Here is a 14,314-nt window from a genome sequence, read left to right as displayed (position 1 = left end):
GAGGAGCAGAAAATACTGACCAAAAAAAGTCTGGTTAAGTTTTCCTTGAGAGGTCTCTATGTCTCTTGTATCTGCTCACCGAAAATTAGGAGCAGAAATGCGTAGAGGGGGAATGAGTTTGTGCTGGTAACAGAAAAGCACAAGCATCATTTTTGTCAGAAAAACAAATTAAAACTAAACTGTTCAAAATTTACAGAAATGATACCTCCAAAACCTTTCTAACTACAGATGAGCCTTTTTAAACAGACTGCATCTATGGCACGTTCTAGCCACAGACTAAGCCCAACAACCTTAGGACCAGAAGCACAGTGGAAAAGTGAACATTAAACCAGGAAAAAGGGGCAGAAACTAAATGCATGTATAATAAATTTAACTATATCATTACCACTATAGAGATTGTTTTCTGTATAGAAGTATTCTTTTTCTATAATAACTAGATCTGGACTAATAATGACTTTTGGATTAGACTGTAAAACTTTGATTACTCAACCAAATATTCAACTGTTCAGTTTACTATACAGTAAAGTTTTGGCTTTATTATAAAGTGTTTCCTCTCTTCCCATTAACAAGGTTGAGTGCAACACTTGTGCTTAATTATTAGTTTTTCCAGTGTCCAACCTGTTTGTCATTTAGGCCCATTCCTCCTTATCAACCAGTGCATTTAATACAGGCCCCTTTTATAGTCAAATCATTTATATTTCCACTTAGTGTTTTTTCTTCTAGGAAAGGGTACTTCAATTCCTTTGGCCTTTGAGAGTCACACTACCAAAATAATTCACTCAGTTTAGGTCCCTTCTATATTCAGAATATTTCAAATTTATATTTTATATTTCTTCTTGTAGGAGAGGACAGCTCAACTCCTTTGTCTTTTCTTGATAGTACTGCTATGATCCACTGGAGAAAATACTAAGGAGAGTAACTATTCATATTCTTCTCGAATTGTTGTGTCAAATGGGGGTGTTTAAGGCTATGGCCTTTTAGGGCTGAATGACATGAATTCTAGTGCTTGTTATTGTTTACAGAAAACACTCCAGCTTATGATTCTCAATCCGTTTGCTTTTTCTGCAGTACTGTTGCCTAGCAATCATCTCCCCATCCTGTACCTGTTCTCACTACTGAACTTCATTTATCCCCACACCCACTTCTTCCACTCCTCTCCAATTATAAAGATAATTTTGAATTCCAGTCCTGCCCTTGTACAGCTGAAGGTCATCTGCAGAATTAATAAATGCACTTTACATTTCTTCATTTGAATATACAATTATTCCAGATCTGCTGGAGACAGAGTACGATAAACCGCTTCTCACAAAGTTCGTTTCCCACACCTGTGGGATCAAACCATGATAAACATTGTTGAAGTTACACGCTATAAAATGGAGCAAGTAAACTGTGAAAAATAATTTATTGTACTAATTTTCAACAGTCAGTAACCTTAATTTTATGTTCAGAGATAAAAGATTATAAACACGTCTCATATGGGCAAATATTTTGTGAGCTGTTCTTTTAACACTCTCAGCTAAAACCATCATTGCAGATTGACATGAGTTCCAAGTGATAACTCACATTGTATAAGCTAAATACAAGAAGCAACCAACCTTCTCTTTCCATCTCAAACAAGGCACAGCAACTTTGTCTCCGACAAGAAGCGTTCACCAGGGGCTGTACCATGAGACAGCTAAGCTATACCAGTCACTACCAGTATTCCAGCATCACCTGTAGTTTCACTCCCACTCACCACTCCTTGCACGTTCAAAGGCATCCAAAACAAGTACTTTGTGTTACCTCTGATATTTATATTTTGTCATTAAAATTAACATTAGTGCTTCTCCAACTGGATCCTCTAACATCTTCTTTTCCTCTTGGGGAGAGATACTTCTGAAAGGAAATAAAGAGATTTTTCTGACAAGATTTTCAATCTATCTTCCCTCACGGGAATGATTAAAGTCAAATTAATTCTGCCCAGCAAAGGAAATAAATTAGATGAGCTCTTGAGATCCCCTCCCAATCCCCTTCCCCATGGTTTTAAATATGAAAAAAACCTTTCTAGATTCTACAGCACACTATCATTCAAAACATCAATTAAAATTTTATTGATGAATAAAGTACTGTACTTCAAAACTTACTCAATCTTGAGAGCTTTCTGCTCATTGTGAACACTTTAAGATTTCACTGTGAATCTGACAAATGGAATACTCACAAAATTAAGCACAAAATACCTGAAGAGATTGCTTGTGGGTATTTTTAATGCTTCAGAATTTGCTGGCAAATTCTGAGAAATGGAGAATGATTCTGATTTAGAAAGCAACTTTTTGTCCACCACAACTTGGAGTAAATACAGTATTAAATGCACCATTGTGCCTTCAATCTGACCATTTAAAATTGAACGAATTCACACTGTCTGCAACTAAGGTGATCAGAGAATGTAATATCATTTTGGTACTACAAGATGCTATTTTACTTTTAAAAAGAGCAAATATAAATGTGCTACCTCACTACAAATGTATTTTAATAGTTATTATGCTTCCTTGTATGAAATACCCTTCCATTACACACAATTTTGGGTAGTAAATTAACTCCAAAAAGTATACTCCTCACACTCATCTATGTCATTAAAGCTTTCCAGAGGTTGTATCCTTTGCTCCCCCTTTAAGCAACCTAATCTAATCCTACTCTTCTAGGTTAAGAACCATTATCTCTGGTCTATCAAGTCTGCCTTCCACTCCGTAAGCAAGACCCACCAGTCTGAGACTAGCTAGAACTGCCAGCGGAAATTGCACCTTTAGCTGGCCAGCTCCTCTTCCCAGGAACGCCACCTGTGTTTGAGACATGGTAGCAAAGCAGTACCCTGGGCTCTTCCCAGAGCGCAGCTAAATAAAGCACCTCAACATAAAGAGGATGCCATTTTCTTTGTACAGTGTCTGTTCCACAGTGCTTATGTTCTCCTCAAGCAATACTGAGGACAGACCCTAAAGCTTCTGAGTTGCAGAGCAGTTCAAGATCATCTAACATCTCAATATGTACTCCCTGCATTTGGTGCGTCTGTAGAGCAACTCCACCATCAGCTTTGAGAAACCTGCTTTGCCATTGCTTCCAAATAAAAATTACATTATTTCCAGTAACAAGAGTGATAGCAAAGTCATCCACTCTTCTGCTGCAGTTCCCAGAATCCTACTCCAACTGAATCAGACAACTTCTAATACTGCAGAGGACACCATTACTGTACATGTATACGGGAACTTAATCCTTGAAGCATTGCCCAGCTGAAATTAAGGCTAGAGGGGAAACTTCTATGTCCCCTCACTTCCACAAAAATGAAGGCAGCAAGTGCTGTTCTGACCTCAAGCACAGGTTACCTAAGTTTCTAGAGCTACTGGAACAGGTATCTTCTCTAAGTGAAAGAATGACCAAAAACATCACCTTTCCCTACACTTGGAACTCTTCAAGATAGATTTGTATTACAGAAGAGTAAGTCTCCTTTTAACTGGACCAGTTTTAACTCTGAACACACTATAATGAAATCTATGTAGAAAAACATGACTCACAGGAATTTGCCACCACATGTGTGTTTGTAACAGTCTCAAATCAAAGCTTCAATTCTAATGCAACAATTTACATGCTAAAAACTAATCTAGCTTTTGCAAGGCAGCAACACCTGAGCCAAAATATCAGCTTTAGTTTCAGAAAAGTACAGCACAGTAGAGAACTATTAAAAAACAAGTCACCAAGTTTGTTAAAATTCCATTGTACCTTCCTCATCTGAGTTCTCCTCTTCTGTGATTATAGGCATCCCAATATGCCAAGTAACAGTTTCCTTTGCCACTTCCGTTTCACCTGCAAATAGATTTTTAGGAAAAGGTCAGCTGTTTTGTTTTTTTTTTTTTTTTGCTTCTACATCTCGGGTTCAGCAGTTAAAAGACTGTTCACTTGCTGCTCTCTTGACTTGTTTGTCAAAGGCTGTAGAGAAACACCTATGTTTCACATACTTTCATATGGCTCACTAAAGAAACCTTAAATAACAAGTAATTAACACTACAAGTTTAAAGCATATCAATCACCAAATCAGTGCAGAGATAATGAAAAACTTAAACAGCAGAACAACTTCTATCAGTTTAAAAGTTGGATATCAGAAAGATGATTTCCTTAAGAAAAGTGATTTCCCATGTTTTCAGAACTGGGAGACAGAGATCTAAAGAATTGGAAGACAAAAAAAAAAGATGCATAAGCAGGGATGTGCAAATACCTAGAAAGTAAAACTTCACCAATCCAGATGACATAAATGCCATGATAGTAAAATAACTAAATCGATCACTGGTCAGTTCATATATGCCAAAGATCAGCAACACCAGATAGCATCTCTCCAACAGAGATATAGAAAGAGATAGCTGACCTCCCTCTCTTCCTCACCTCCTCTTTAGATCTAGCAAAGTACTCACACCAGGTCTTATCTCACACTGAAATGACTCGGTCCTCAGGTTCTGAGACTTGATCTCTTTCAGAATATATTAACATAAATGATGACACCATACAAGAAGAATCCATATAAATAGCTAATCCTTTAAGTTGTTGGTCTCAGCATCATACTTTCCACAAACTTCACAAATAAAAGAACTGGAAAAGGTATTAGTAGCTTGGGATCTGGTAAGTCAATTTTTTTGAAAAAACTTCTGGTCTGATGCAGAAAGGAGTCCCCAGTCCTTTAAAAACATTCACCATATCCTCACTTACTCCATTACATTCTGTTTGTACTTATTCTCTCCATAGGCATTTTCGCTCTGTAGGCAGCCATTCTTGTCACCCACAAAACTCTATCCTCTCCACAGCATTCAAAGGGAGACTGCAGGCATTTGCATTTAATATTTCATAATATTTCTTGTTAAAAGTTTGAAGTCTTTCTGACTACACTAAGCAGGAGCACATACAGGGACATCCCAATGCTTCTTATATCAGTATAGATAAACTAGAAGGATATCCAGTACAAACAGTTAAAAATATTTCCTCCCAGGGTGCATTTCAAAGTAAGAAGAAAGGTCCCAAAGACTAGACATAAGTACTCTGTACCTATTTTAAAAAAGTTTGCTCCTTTTTATTCCTAAATTATAATGCTCAGGAGAAATAAAATAGAAATACATAACAGAACCACAAAATCCAATTCACAGGTGTATAAAAAAACCCTGCTGTGAGGAAAGTAGTTAAGTCTAGCTATAAACTAAACAAGTCTAGAACTGTCGTAATAATCACAATACTGAGATTAAGGAAACCATTTGAAAAGAGTTTTGAAATTACATCAGTTATTGACAAAAGATTTGTATTCACATGGAAGTACTAGAAGTTTCAGTAACAAAAGAACAAAATAAATAACGAGTATCAGATGGAAGGAGAATGACTGATGTGACAGTGCAGGTACTAGTCTTACAAAGTAATCATTGTCATTAAGACATCAGTATCATTTTCTCTTCAGAAATATTAGAGGATATTCCTTCAAGAGCTCAGGGACAGAACAGAAACAGGCAAGGTTTACTCTGGATTTCATGAAGATAATGTGAACTATCAAAATCATCAGATAAGCTGATTGTCATCAGAAAGATAGCTTCGAAAGTAGAAGCTACCTGTCAGAGAAGAAACAGAGACATATCTTACTCTCCAGTATGTCTGTTATATGGCAATTGGAAAAATTAAGACACTGCCACACAGGACGTGCTTTTCCCAGGTCAGGCCTTTCCAGAGAAAAATTAGCAGGACTACATATGAGACTTCAGACTAACAATAAACTGCATGCACTCATGTTGTCTTTCTACCTCACCAGACTGTGGAAAACAGATAAAAACATTCAATTATGATAGCGGCATCACAGAACACTTCTTTAATCTTCTACCTCCACTGATCAACAATAAAATTTAAACCTGCTTCCTCAGCTAGCAAAGTAATCTCTCCAGGTTCACAAATGCAATGGAGAAATACCTTTAATTTCCAAAGCACCTCTTTTCCTTGCTGGCTGTGGTCTCCTACTGGTTTTTTTACTTCGGCTTGGAGATTTCCCATAATTTGATCCTGATTCAGAAGATTCTAATTTTACTTGACGATGTCTTCTGGATTTGGAAGCCTAGAACCCAAACATATACATGGATGATACAAAAAAGCTAGATGTCTATAGCCAGACAGTACTGTATGTCACCCAGTACTTCATAATTCAGCAAGGACCAAAGCATCAACTTTCATGTCAGGGTAGAGAAGGGATGGAAAGAGAGGGAGGGAGGATTCCCACTAGTTACTGTTCTTCAGTTTTAACAGGACAACGTTCCTCTATCACTTAATGGGTGTATCACTTAAAATTCAGGTAATGAAACACCCATTTATTTTCAAACCATTCTCTGTTGGTACCAACCTACATCACGTTGCACACCACTGTGTGCAAGCAAACAGAACACTTCCAGAAACGGCTGCACCATAAAGCCTCCTTACTATCATAGTTTGCTTAGGTGCTTAGAAAACATTATCACCACATAGTCACAAGTCTGGACTGTTATGCTTTCCAGAGCTCCGTTTCATTTAGTAATGCAATTTTCAATACGATATTTTAATAAACAAGGAAAGTTGTGATGTTTCTCATAGGCCTGCTCTGAAAAAGACGAATTAACAATATTGCTAAAGCAGCAGTTATTGAAACAATGTTTCCAAGGACTTCCAACTGACTTTAAACCAGCCCAAATTCATATTCACAAGCCTCTTCAGAGAATCCAATACCTAAGCTTCAAGGATTTTGAGCAATTAAATTCACAAGTATTTTTATTCCATCTACTTAAGTGGAGCGTAGATGTGAAAAGATACCTTGTAAATGAAAATCCCCCAAGCATAGATCTTACCTGCACTGTTTCCATAAAACTAACAAGAATAATAAGAGCTTCGGGTTTCCCCAATGCATTAAGCAAACTAGAACATTCAAAGATTGAATTAGAGTGCCATTTTAACTCATTCCCTCCTGAGCCAACATTTACATTAAAGTGGTACTTAAAACTGTTCTTTAAAAATAAATACAACCCTATCATCTAATTTTACACCTACCTCAGCAACTGCAGAGTAAGACCTGTATTTGATTCTAGCCAATGCATTTGCTCTTTCAGAACCCTGCAAAGAAACAAAGAAATCGGTCAGAAAAAGTTTTCATATTCTATTATAGCAGTATTGAAATGAAATATCACATCAGACAATCATGTGAGCAATATCTCACTACAGCTGTAAATCTATAATCAGAATAAGTCCTATATAATTAGAATGCCACTGAACTGTTACTTAAAAAAAAGTTGAAATTTCATTAAAAAGGCAGACCATAATTTTGGTTGCCTTCACTGTTACACAGCCCAGGAGAAGAAAATCAAATTTGAAACATCACATCTTACTCAAATTCAAAGTTGAAATAAGCAGGTAAGTACAACATGAAATAATTTTGTAGCATAAAAAATGGATATTGCATTTAGTTGAAACTCCACAGGAGCCATAAAGGAGTCTGGCCAAGGAAATACAGGTCTTTCCCTTCCTTACCTGAAAGAGACTTTTTATTACAAGCATCCAAGAGCTATCACAGCAGTGAATGCTCACAGCTTAACAGAAAACAATACGATTTAAAAACAAAACCAAAACCAATCAATCAATGAAAAAACAACCAGCCCCACTAGCTATTCCTGGAACCTACTTGGACACTGTCAAGCCTTGACATACACTGCTTAGCCTGTGATCCGAAGCCAAAAAACTAACAGATTTGGCCTGTGCAATGTAGCTCACTAGTTCATTTTTCTTACCTCTGATTCTAGCAAAGTCCTTTCTTCCTTTTTGTTTGATATTTCATCAGTTTCTTTAGCATTTAAGAATAATTTCTAAAACAAACAAAAAAAAAATCTTTTAAATGTCTGTCATATACAAGGCAGCTAAAATTGTGAAAAATGAAACAAATATTTACACATATGCCCATTTTCTTCACCTTACATTACGGCCTTTCCTTGATTCAAGAATAAGTGTTACAGAGGTATTGTCATTCTAATACTGCCCAAAAGTCACATCTTCCAGGGCTTACCTCTCAGCAATCATTTATGTTATTACAGAGGTAGTACCATATACAACTCCACTCCCTCCCCCCATAGCATAACTCTGCCTAGGGTTTTACTCATTCCATGTCTTCAGTGTTATAGTTCTACCCACATCTGAGATTTACAAAGTATGTTCAGAGGTAATTACACTAAGACAGACAGCTCTTACACGTTCACACAGTCTGTTAAGTTGCCAGAGCACAATGGTTGATATTACCTACCATTCTGTTCTGCTGCCATTCCTGATGTTCCAAAGTTATGTCTTTAAGAGTAACTACAAATTCATCTTTTATCAAGCTCAGCGCCTTGTCTGGCTGGGATTTGTCAGCTGAAATGACACACTTCATTTTCTGGTAGTGGTCATGAATATTCATCAGTTCCTAAAATAAAAAAATATTCTTTTCAGGAGAAAAAAAAAAAATACCAGCAGTAAAGCAATATTGGTCCTCAATGAACAAAAACAGGGTTACACAAACCATTCGAAGGAGACCATGGAACTAGTAGGAGTGTTAGAAACAGATTCTGTTTAGCTCAGCTCAGTTTTAGGGAGCCTAGCAATACTGCTACCTAGCACTGTCCCATCAGTCCACCAAAAAAGCAAAAGAAGAAAGAGTATCTTGCACTATTTAAACTAAGAAGGAAATCTCAGTGACACTTAGGATCGGTGTTCATAGAGGTCTCATTCTGATATGATGGTCTACTTTCATCTCTTTGGAGAAAGCATTTTATTTCCTCCTTTTGAGGAAACAGGTCTTCTCATCCTGCCATTTCACAGATTTCTGATTTTTGTACCACTGTAGTCAACCTCACTGATGGTACGTATTTGCTAGCAGCAACTGGAAAAACCTGTAAACAAAGATCTATTACTGAGTCATAATGAGCAATATAAGAACCTACACTCATCTTGATTTACTCCATTTTTTTATAAAATGTATTATGTATTAAACAAAAGCAAGTTTTAAAATAAGAAATAAAGTTTAGAGAAGGCTATAAACTTGCAAATAAGTAAATTCAATACTACCACAAGTATCAAGCTTTCAGCTGCAACCTGCAGACATATCAAAATAAACATGCTTCCCCTCAACCAACATTTTCCATTTCTCTCTAAGTGACAATTAACCATTTATACCCTTCCCCTTTTACATCTTACTGAGGCAAAACCACAAAACCTTAGAGCATATTGCAAGTACTGAAAACGGTACCACAATTTTTCCAAAATAAAAGCTGTGTTTCTGAGTGTTGGGTAAAATGGCTGGCACAGATTATCACCCTTGGCTGGATTCCATAAGAAGACTTACAAAGGACAAGACTCTGCTAATTAGGTAAGTTACAGCCCTTGAACAGCAGAAGAAAAACAAAACAACAACAAAAAAAAGCAGTGATTAATTTGTAGTTTAAAAGTTACTGTACCTCCAATACATCATTAGTGATGAGGCTGTTTACTCTGTTACTTGGATCCTTAAATTCTTCTTTAAATTCGTTTTCCTGAATCATCATCTTAGTTCGGTAGTTTAGCTAAAGCAAGAGACAATGCTTTGTAACCTAAAAGCAAACTTAAAGTGGCACCTCCTCTTGAAAATTCTTACTGCGTATTCAACCATCAAGAGATGCTGAAAGGCATAAAACCATCTCATCGACAACACCATGCAGCTTTACTGTCAAGTGCTGAGCCAGCACTTTTCAAAAAATTATTCCATAGTCAAGAATTTAATCCAGCATCCAGATTCAAGAGTTTGACATTTCTAGAATTGATAACACATCTCAAACCTAATTAGAACATTAGTTACTGAAAAAATATTTTCAGGTGAGAAGCTTGGTACGTTCAAACGTGCTCTAAACTTTACGTCACATACTTAGCTACACAAAGCAAGACTTACTACATTTCAACACAGCCTCAAAGCTAAACTAAATACATGAGCGCTGCTGAACTGTCAGCCATTGAAAGCTGAAGATATTTTATTAAAAAAGGTAAGTCATTAACATAACTCACTAGCTTTGGCATTGCTGTGAAATGGAACGCTCTGTCAAGTCGCAGTGTCCTAAAGATGTACGCTGCGTCATAATGCTGGGAGTCTATCAGATCCTGTTGAAATCTCTGGATGTCAGGCCAATCCTTGAGCGCAATTCTGATCTGCAACAAAACAGCTGTATATTGTCATATCGACCTGCATATTTCAACAAATAAAGATGAATTCAGCCGATGATTGTGATCATGTTATACTATGCACAGTACTTGGATGCCTAGGGTGTGGCACGTCACACGAGCACAGAGCTACAGAGAGGATCCTACTATAACATTTGTTGCTACTATCACAATTTTATGCAGATAAGCTTATTATACTGTTGTATTAAATATTCTCACTGCACTTGCTTTCTTTAACAGTGACATGGAACACAAGCCCTCTTTGACATCTGACAAAGTTAACTCTTCACATTCCAAGATACCTGAAACAATACACACCTAGAAGACTGTCACTCACTAGGCAATTAGGAAATAATACTTCTACCATGATTTGCTGCCAGTGAAATGCTCATAGAAGTATCCTTGCTCCTTGCTTTCCTTCATCTCCCATGTGCATTTCATTTTCTCCCTACCTCATTTAGCTTCTTTGATAATTTCTGGACTCTCTAACAGTCCCAGCAGTGGTTTTAAAATTCCCTAAATTCACCTCCATAAAATGGATTGACTTCTTTGAAGTTAAGATATGAGATATAATGGCATCATTGTAGAATACTTCAACTTCAGTTTCTTATTTAAAGAATTTGGACTCAACTGCACATACGCACACAATATAGATCACACAGTTTCTAAGTTCAAACCACTTCCTCCACTGAGTTTCCAAGTCCTTTATATATTGATCTCCTGTCCTAGAAGCAGCAAGGAGACACGTCATTCAGGCATTAGCCCTTTCAACCTATTTATGAATTCCACTTCTGGTTAACTGGAATTGGAAATAATTCAGCCAGTCTTCATCATGTTGAAATTCTAAGGAATAGCTGAGGCTGTAATCGAGTTCTGCACAGAGCTGAGCACATTCTCTGTTCCCATTTTGAAAGCTCATCATTTTTGAACAGAGAAGAGCTTCCTATCTGGCAGACAAGATTTCTGAGATCACAGCTATAATTTAAGAGGCACACGCAATATTTTAGTCACTACCGTGTAAATTCTCAAACCCAAAGGTGTTTGAAAGGTGACCTTTTCCAAAGGGACCATTTGGTTCTAAATATTTTTAAGAAAGAAAATGCCCTACCCATCTACAATGACAAAGTAGACAGAGTTATACCATATATCCTATGTCTAGTATCTCCTGACAATAAAACATCAAGAACAATTACCTTTTGTTTTGGCTGGCAAACCTGTGTACTGTAGAGCCCGTACAAAAGGTACAGAGCACCAACTCGAATCTGGAAAGCATACGGGGGTAAGAAGTACTGCTGTGCCAGTTCTAAAGTCTTCTTTGTGAGCTTATTCCTCTCCAAAGCTCTTATTCTACCACTAAAGTAAACAAAAAGAAAGCATGTTAAAGCAAGTAACTATGAAAGTGCAGGCTTTAGAAAGTCCATAATGCAGAAACAAGTTTTAGGTATTTTAAAACATATTACCATAGAGATCAAGTTTTGGGAAGTTTTCAGAGATGGCCAGACTGTAAGCTCTCACACAACACTGCGTGTAATTCCTTGTATTAAATTAGATGTGAAAGGAAAAGTTAAATACCTTTCAATCATATTTTTAATCTCATATAATGAGCACTGCATCAAACTCCCTGAAGCATCAGTGTTCAAACCACACGCATTACTAATACACAAAATAAATTGAACTAGTAACTCTTTTTCAGTATTACGCAGGGACCGACGCTTCATTGCCATTTACCTACACACCCGCCAGGCCAACCTCTCCCCAAACCTCCGCCTGGAGGGAAGCACGGCTCACCAACACCCCCCTTGAAGGTTCCCCCACACGACCACGGGACAAGCTCAGCAGCGAGGAGCTGTGGGCTTTGGGAGGGGGAAGACAGACTCCCTGAGGCGAGGCTCAGCCGCCAAGCTCGGCGCAGCGGGACGCTAAAGGGTGGCCGGAGCCGGTGCCGCTGAGGGCGGCGAGCAGGGCGCTGGGGGAGCGGCCCGGCGGGGGCTCCTCACTCACTAGAAGATGGTGTGGAAGCGGCGCTCCCGCCACAGCTCGGCGAAGCGCTCGAAGCGGACGGTATCAGCCTTCTGAAAGGCACCGAGCAGCTCCTCGCAGTCCGCCTGCAGCCCCGGCACCGAGCTCATACTGCCGGCACCCAGCTCGTCCCGCCGCCACCCAGCTCGTCCCGCCGCCGCCATCCCTTCCTGCTGCGCATGCGCAGCCTCCCCACAGCACCCCGAGGCGCCTGCGCGGTTTTCCCCGCGCATGCGCACTCCCCGTGGCCGGGGGGCGCAGTTCGGGCCTCTCCGTGAGGGGCGGGGGGGGCCGCCCCGACCTCCCTGCGGCGGCCCGGGTCCCGTTACCGCCGTGGCGGGGCGCGGCCTCGCCGGTGGCAGGAGTTCGCTCCGCTGCCCCGGGGGCTGCTGTCCCTCCTGCCCCGTCCGCAGAGCCCACAGTCTGGCGTACCCCTCGGCCGGCCCCGGCGCGCAGTCGGGGAGCAGCCCGGCGGGAGGCGGGGGTTGAGAAGGAGCGGGCCGGCGGGTTCGGCCTGGCAGCCGCCGCCGTGCGACAGCCCCGGGGAGCCTGGGGACGCCGGTGGGGCTTCGGCGTTCCCCGCCCCTGTCCCCGCAGAAGCGCCCCCAGCAAACTCGGCGGCCTGCAGCCTGACAGGCCCGGGAGCGGCGGGGTCTCCTGAGAGAAAGGGGGGCTCGGTAGCGCCCCGGCGCGCCCACGCTCCGCGGCTGTGTAGACGTGACGCGCCGCCACGCTCCCGGCCAGATGTGCCCGGCGAAGGGCTCCCGCCCGCGGTGCCCCCCGCTGCCGAGGGCCGGTCCGGCGGCTGCCCGCCTCCCCCCGCCCCGCTCCCAGCGCTGGTCGCAGGTGGCGGGGAGCGGGGCCGGCCCGCGGGGCTCGGCGGCCGCGGGAAGCCCTATTTCCGCCTGAGCGAGCGCGGCGGGCGGGGGATCGGCCGGCGGCCGCCCCCTCGGAGCCCCGCATGCAGGGCCACACGTAGGCGGCAGGGGCGAGCCGGGCGGGCGGGGAGGGGGCCGCGGCTGCCGAGCCGCACGTAGGGTGGGTGGGCGCGGCCTCGGCGGCGGCGCGGAGCCGGGCGGTGGGGGCTCTCCGGCCCCGCGCACGTCGGGACGAGCGGCTAGCGAGGCGGCTGGGGAGAGGAGCGCTGGCAGATGGAGAGCCCCCGCGCCCCGAGTGAGTACGGACCCGCGGTACCGGCGCAGGCGGGCGAGCAGCTCGAGGCGGTGGCAAGGTGTTTTCTGTGAGCCAGGCGGGGTTGGTGCTGTCTTCCCCGGGAAGCCCCGCAGCCCTTCAGCAGTTCCCAAGGGGCTTTAAGGACGGGGCTCTGGTTTCAGGGCGTTGTTGCCGTGACCGGCCGCCGCGGGCGGAATCGCCTCTGCGGTCAGGGCTTGGCCGGAGCCGGGCTGCGGGCAGCCGGCGGTCTTGGGGGAGCGGGGCTGGGCAGCAGCAGCAGCGCCCGCGCTGGAGAGCGGGTCCCGGACTTGACAGGAGAGCGCCCGAATGCTGCATCCGTGGGGGGAGAGGACGGGCTGTGAACTCGGGTTATGGGAGATCGCCCCTGCGCTGCGGGAACCTTAACAGATGAAAAACGGCATGTAGAAAAAGTACCGAATGTGCATGGGATGACTCGTTGCGTGCTGCCTTTAGGCTATTTAAACCTGCAGGAGTTTCGCACTGTGACCGGCGTAAAAATTCACATTCCGCTTTCTCAGATAATCATGCACTGCAAAATGAATTTTAAACTCTGCTGGCTCTGGTACCGTGATGTTCTCCAGTTCACCATTAGCATCAACTAATTGACCCAAAGTTTCCTCCTTAAAGCTAGGTGCTTCAAGCTGTCCGCTCCTACGATGACAGTAGCTTCCACAACGCTTCAGGCACCAAAGCATCTTTCCATATTTATTGTATTTCCCAAAAGGTTGCTGGAATCCAACCTTTAGCAACCTTTATTGATGAGTAGGAAATGAATGGCCATCAGCTAAACAGCTGTTGTCTTTAAGCACCACTGATTGCCCGTCATTGATTACAGGAACAGAAGCACTAGAAGAGCCGTTCTGTATGAACAGGACAGGGT

The 14,314-nt window shown here is 42.2% G+C and overlaps 1 protein-coding gene across 2 annotated transcripts; it reads right to left on the bottom strand.

Annotated features, from left to right (window-relative positions):
• Positions 1-1,383: 1,383 nt before the first annotated feature.
• SNAPC1 (small nuclear RNA activating complex polypeptide 1) lies at positions 1,384-12,393 on the bottom strand. Of its 2 annotated transcripts, XM_074820935.1 has the most exons (10): positions 12,223-12,393; positions 11,415-11,574; positions 10,069-10,209; positions 9,489-9,593; positions 8,300-8,458; positions 7,794-7,868; positions 7,060-7,122; positions 5,959-6,100; positions 3,748-3,831; positions 1,384-1,875 (listed from the first exon to the last, which is right to left on the bottom strand). In XM_074820935.1, the coding sequence occupies exons 1-10, from the start codon at positions 12,348-12,350 to the stop codon at positions 1,841-1,843; spliced, it is 1,092 nt and encodes a 363-aa protein (XP_074677036.1). In that variant the 5' UTR covers positions 12,351-12,393; the 3' UTR covers positions 1,384-1,840. The 2 variants fall into 2 exon arrangements, with proteins under 2 accessions (XP_074677036.1, XP_074677037.1); XM_074820936.1 differs by lacking the exon at positions 9,489-9,593.
• Positions 12,394-14,314: the final 1,921 nt, after the last annotated feature.

This window comes from Strix aluco, chromosome 4, assembly GCF_031877795.1.
Source record: "Strix aluco isolate bStrAlu1 chromosome 4, bStrAlu1.hap1, whole genome shotgun sequence".
NCBI lineage: Eukaryota > Metazoa > Chordata > Aves > Strigiformes > Strigidae > Strix > Strix aluco.
This window is presented reverse-complemented; position numbering and strand designations above follow the sequence as displayed.

Excerpts from the sequence above, each read along its gene's own strand:
- SNAPC1 (XM_074820935.1), bottom strand. The coding sequence starts at position 12,350 with ATGAGCTCGGTGCCGGGGCTGCAGGCGGACTGCGAGGAGCTGCTCGGT. Across the intron at positions 11,575-12,222 it reads CGCTTCCACACCATCTTCTA|TGGTAGAATAAGAGCTTTGG; the intron begins GTGAGTGAGGAG and ends TGTTTACTTTAG. Across the intron at positions 7,869-8,299 it reads AATGGCAGCAGAACAGAATG|AAATTATTCTTAAATGCTAA; the intron begins GTAGGTAATATC and ends TGTTTGTTTTAG.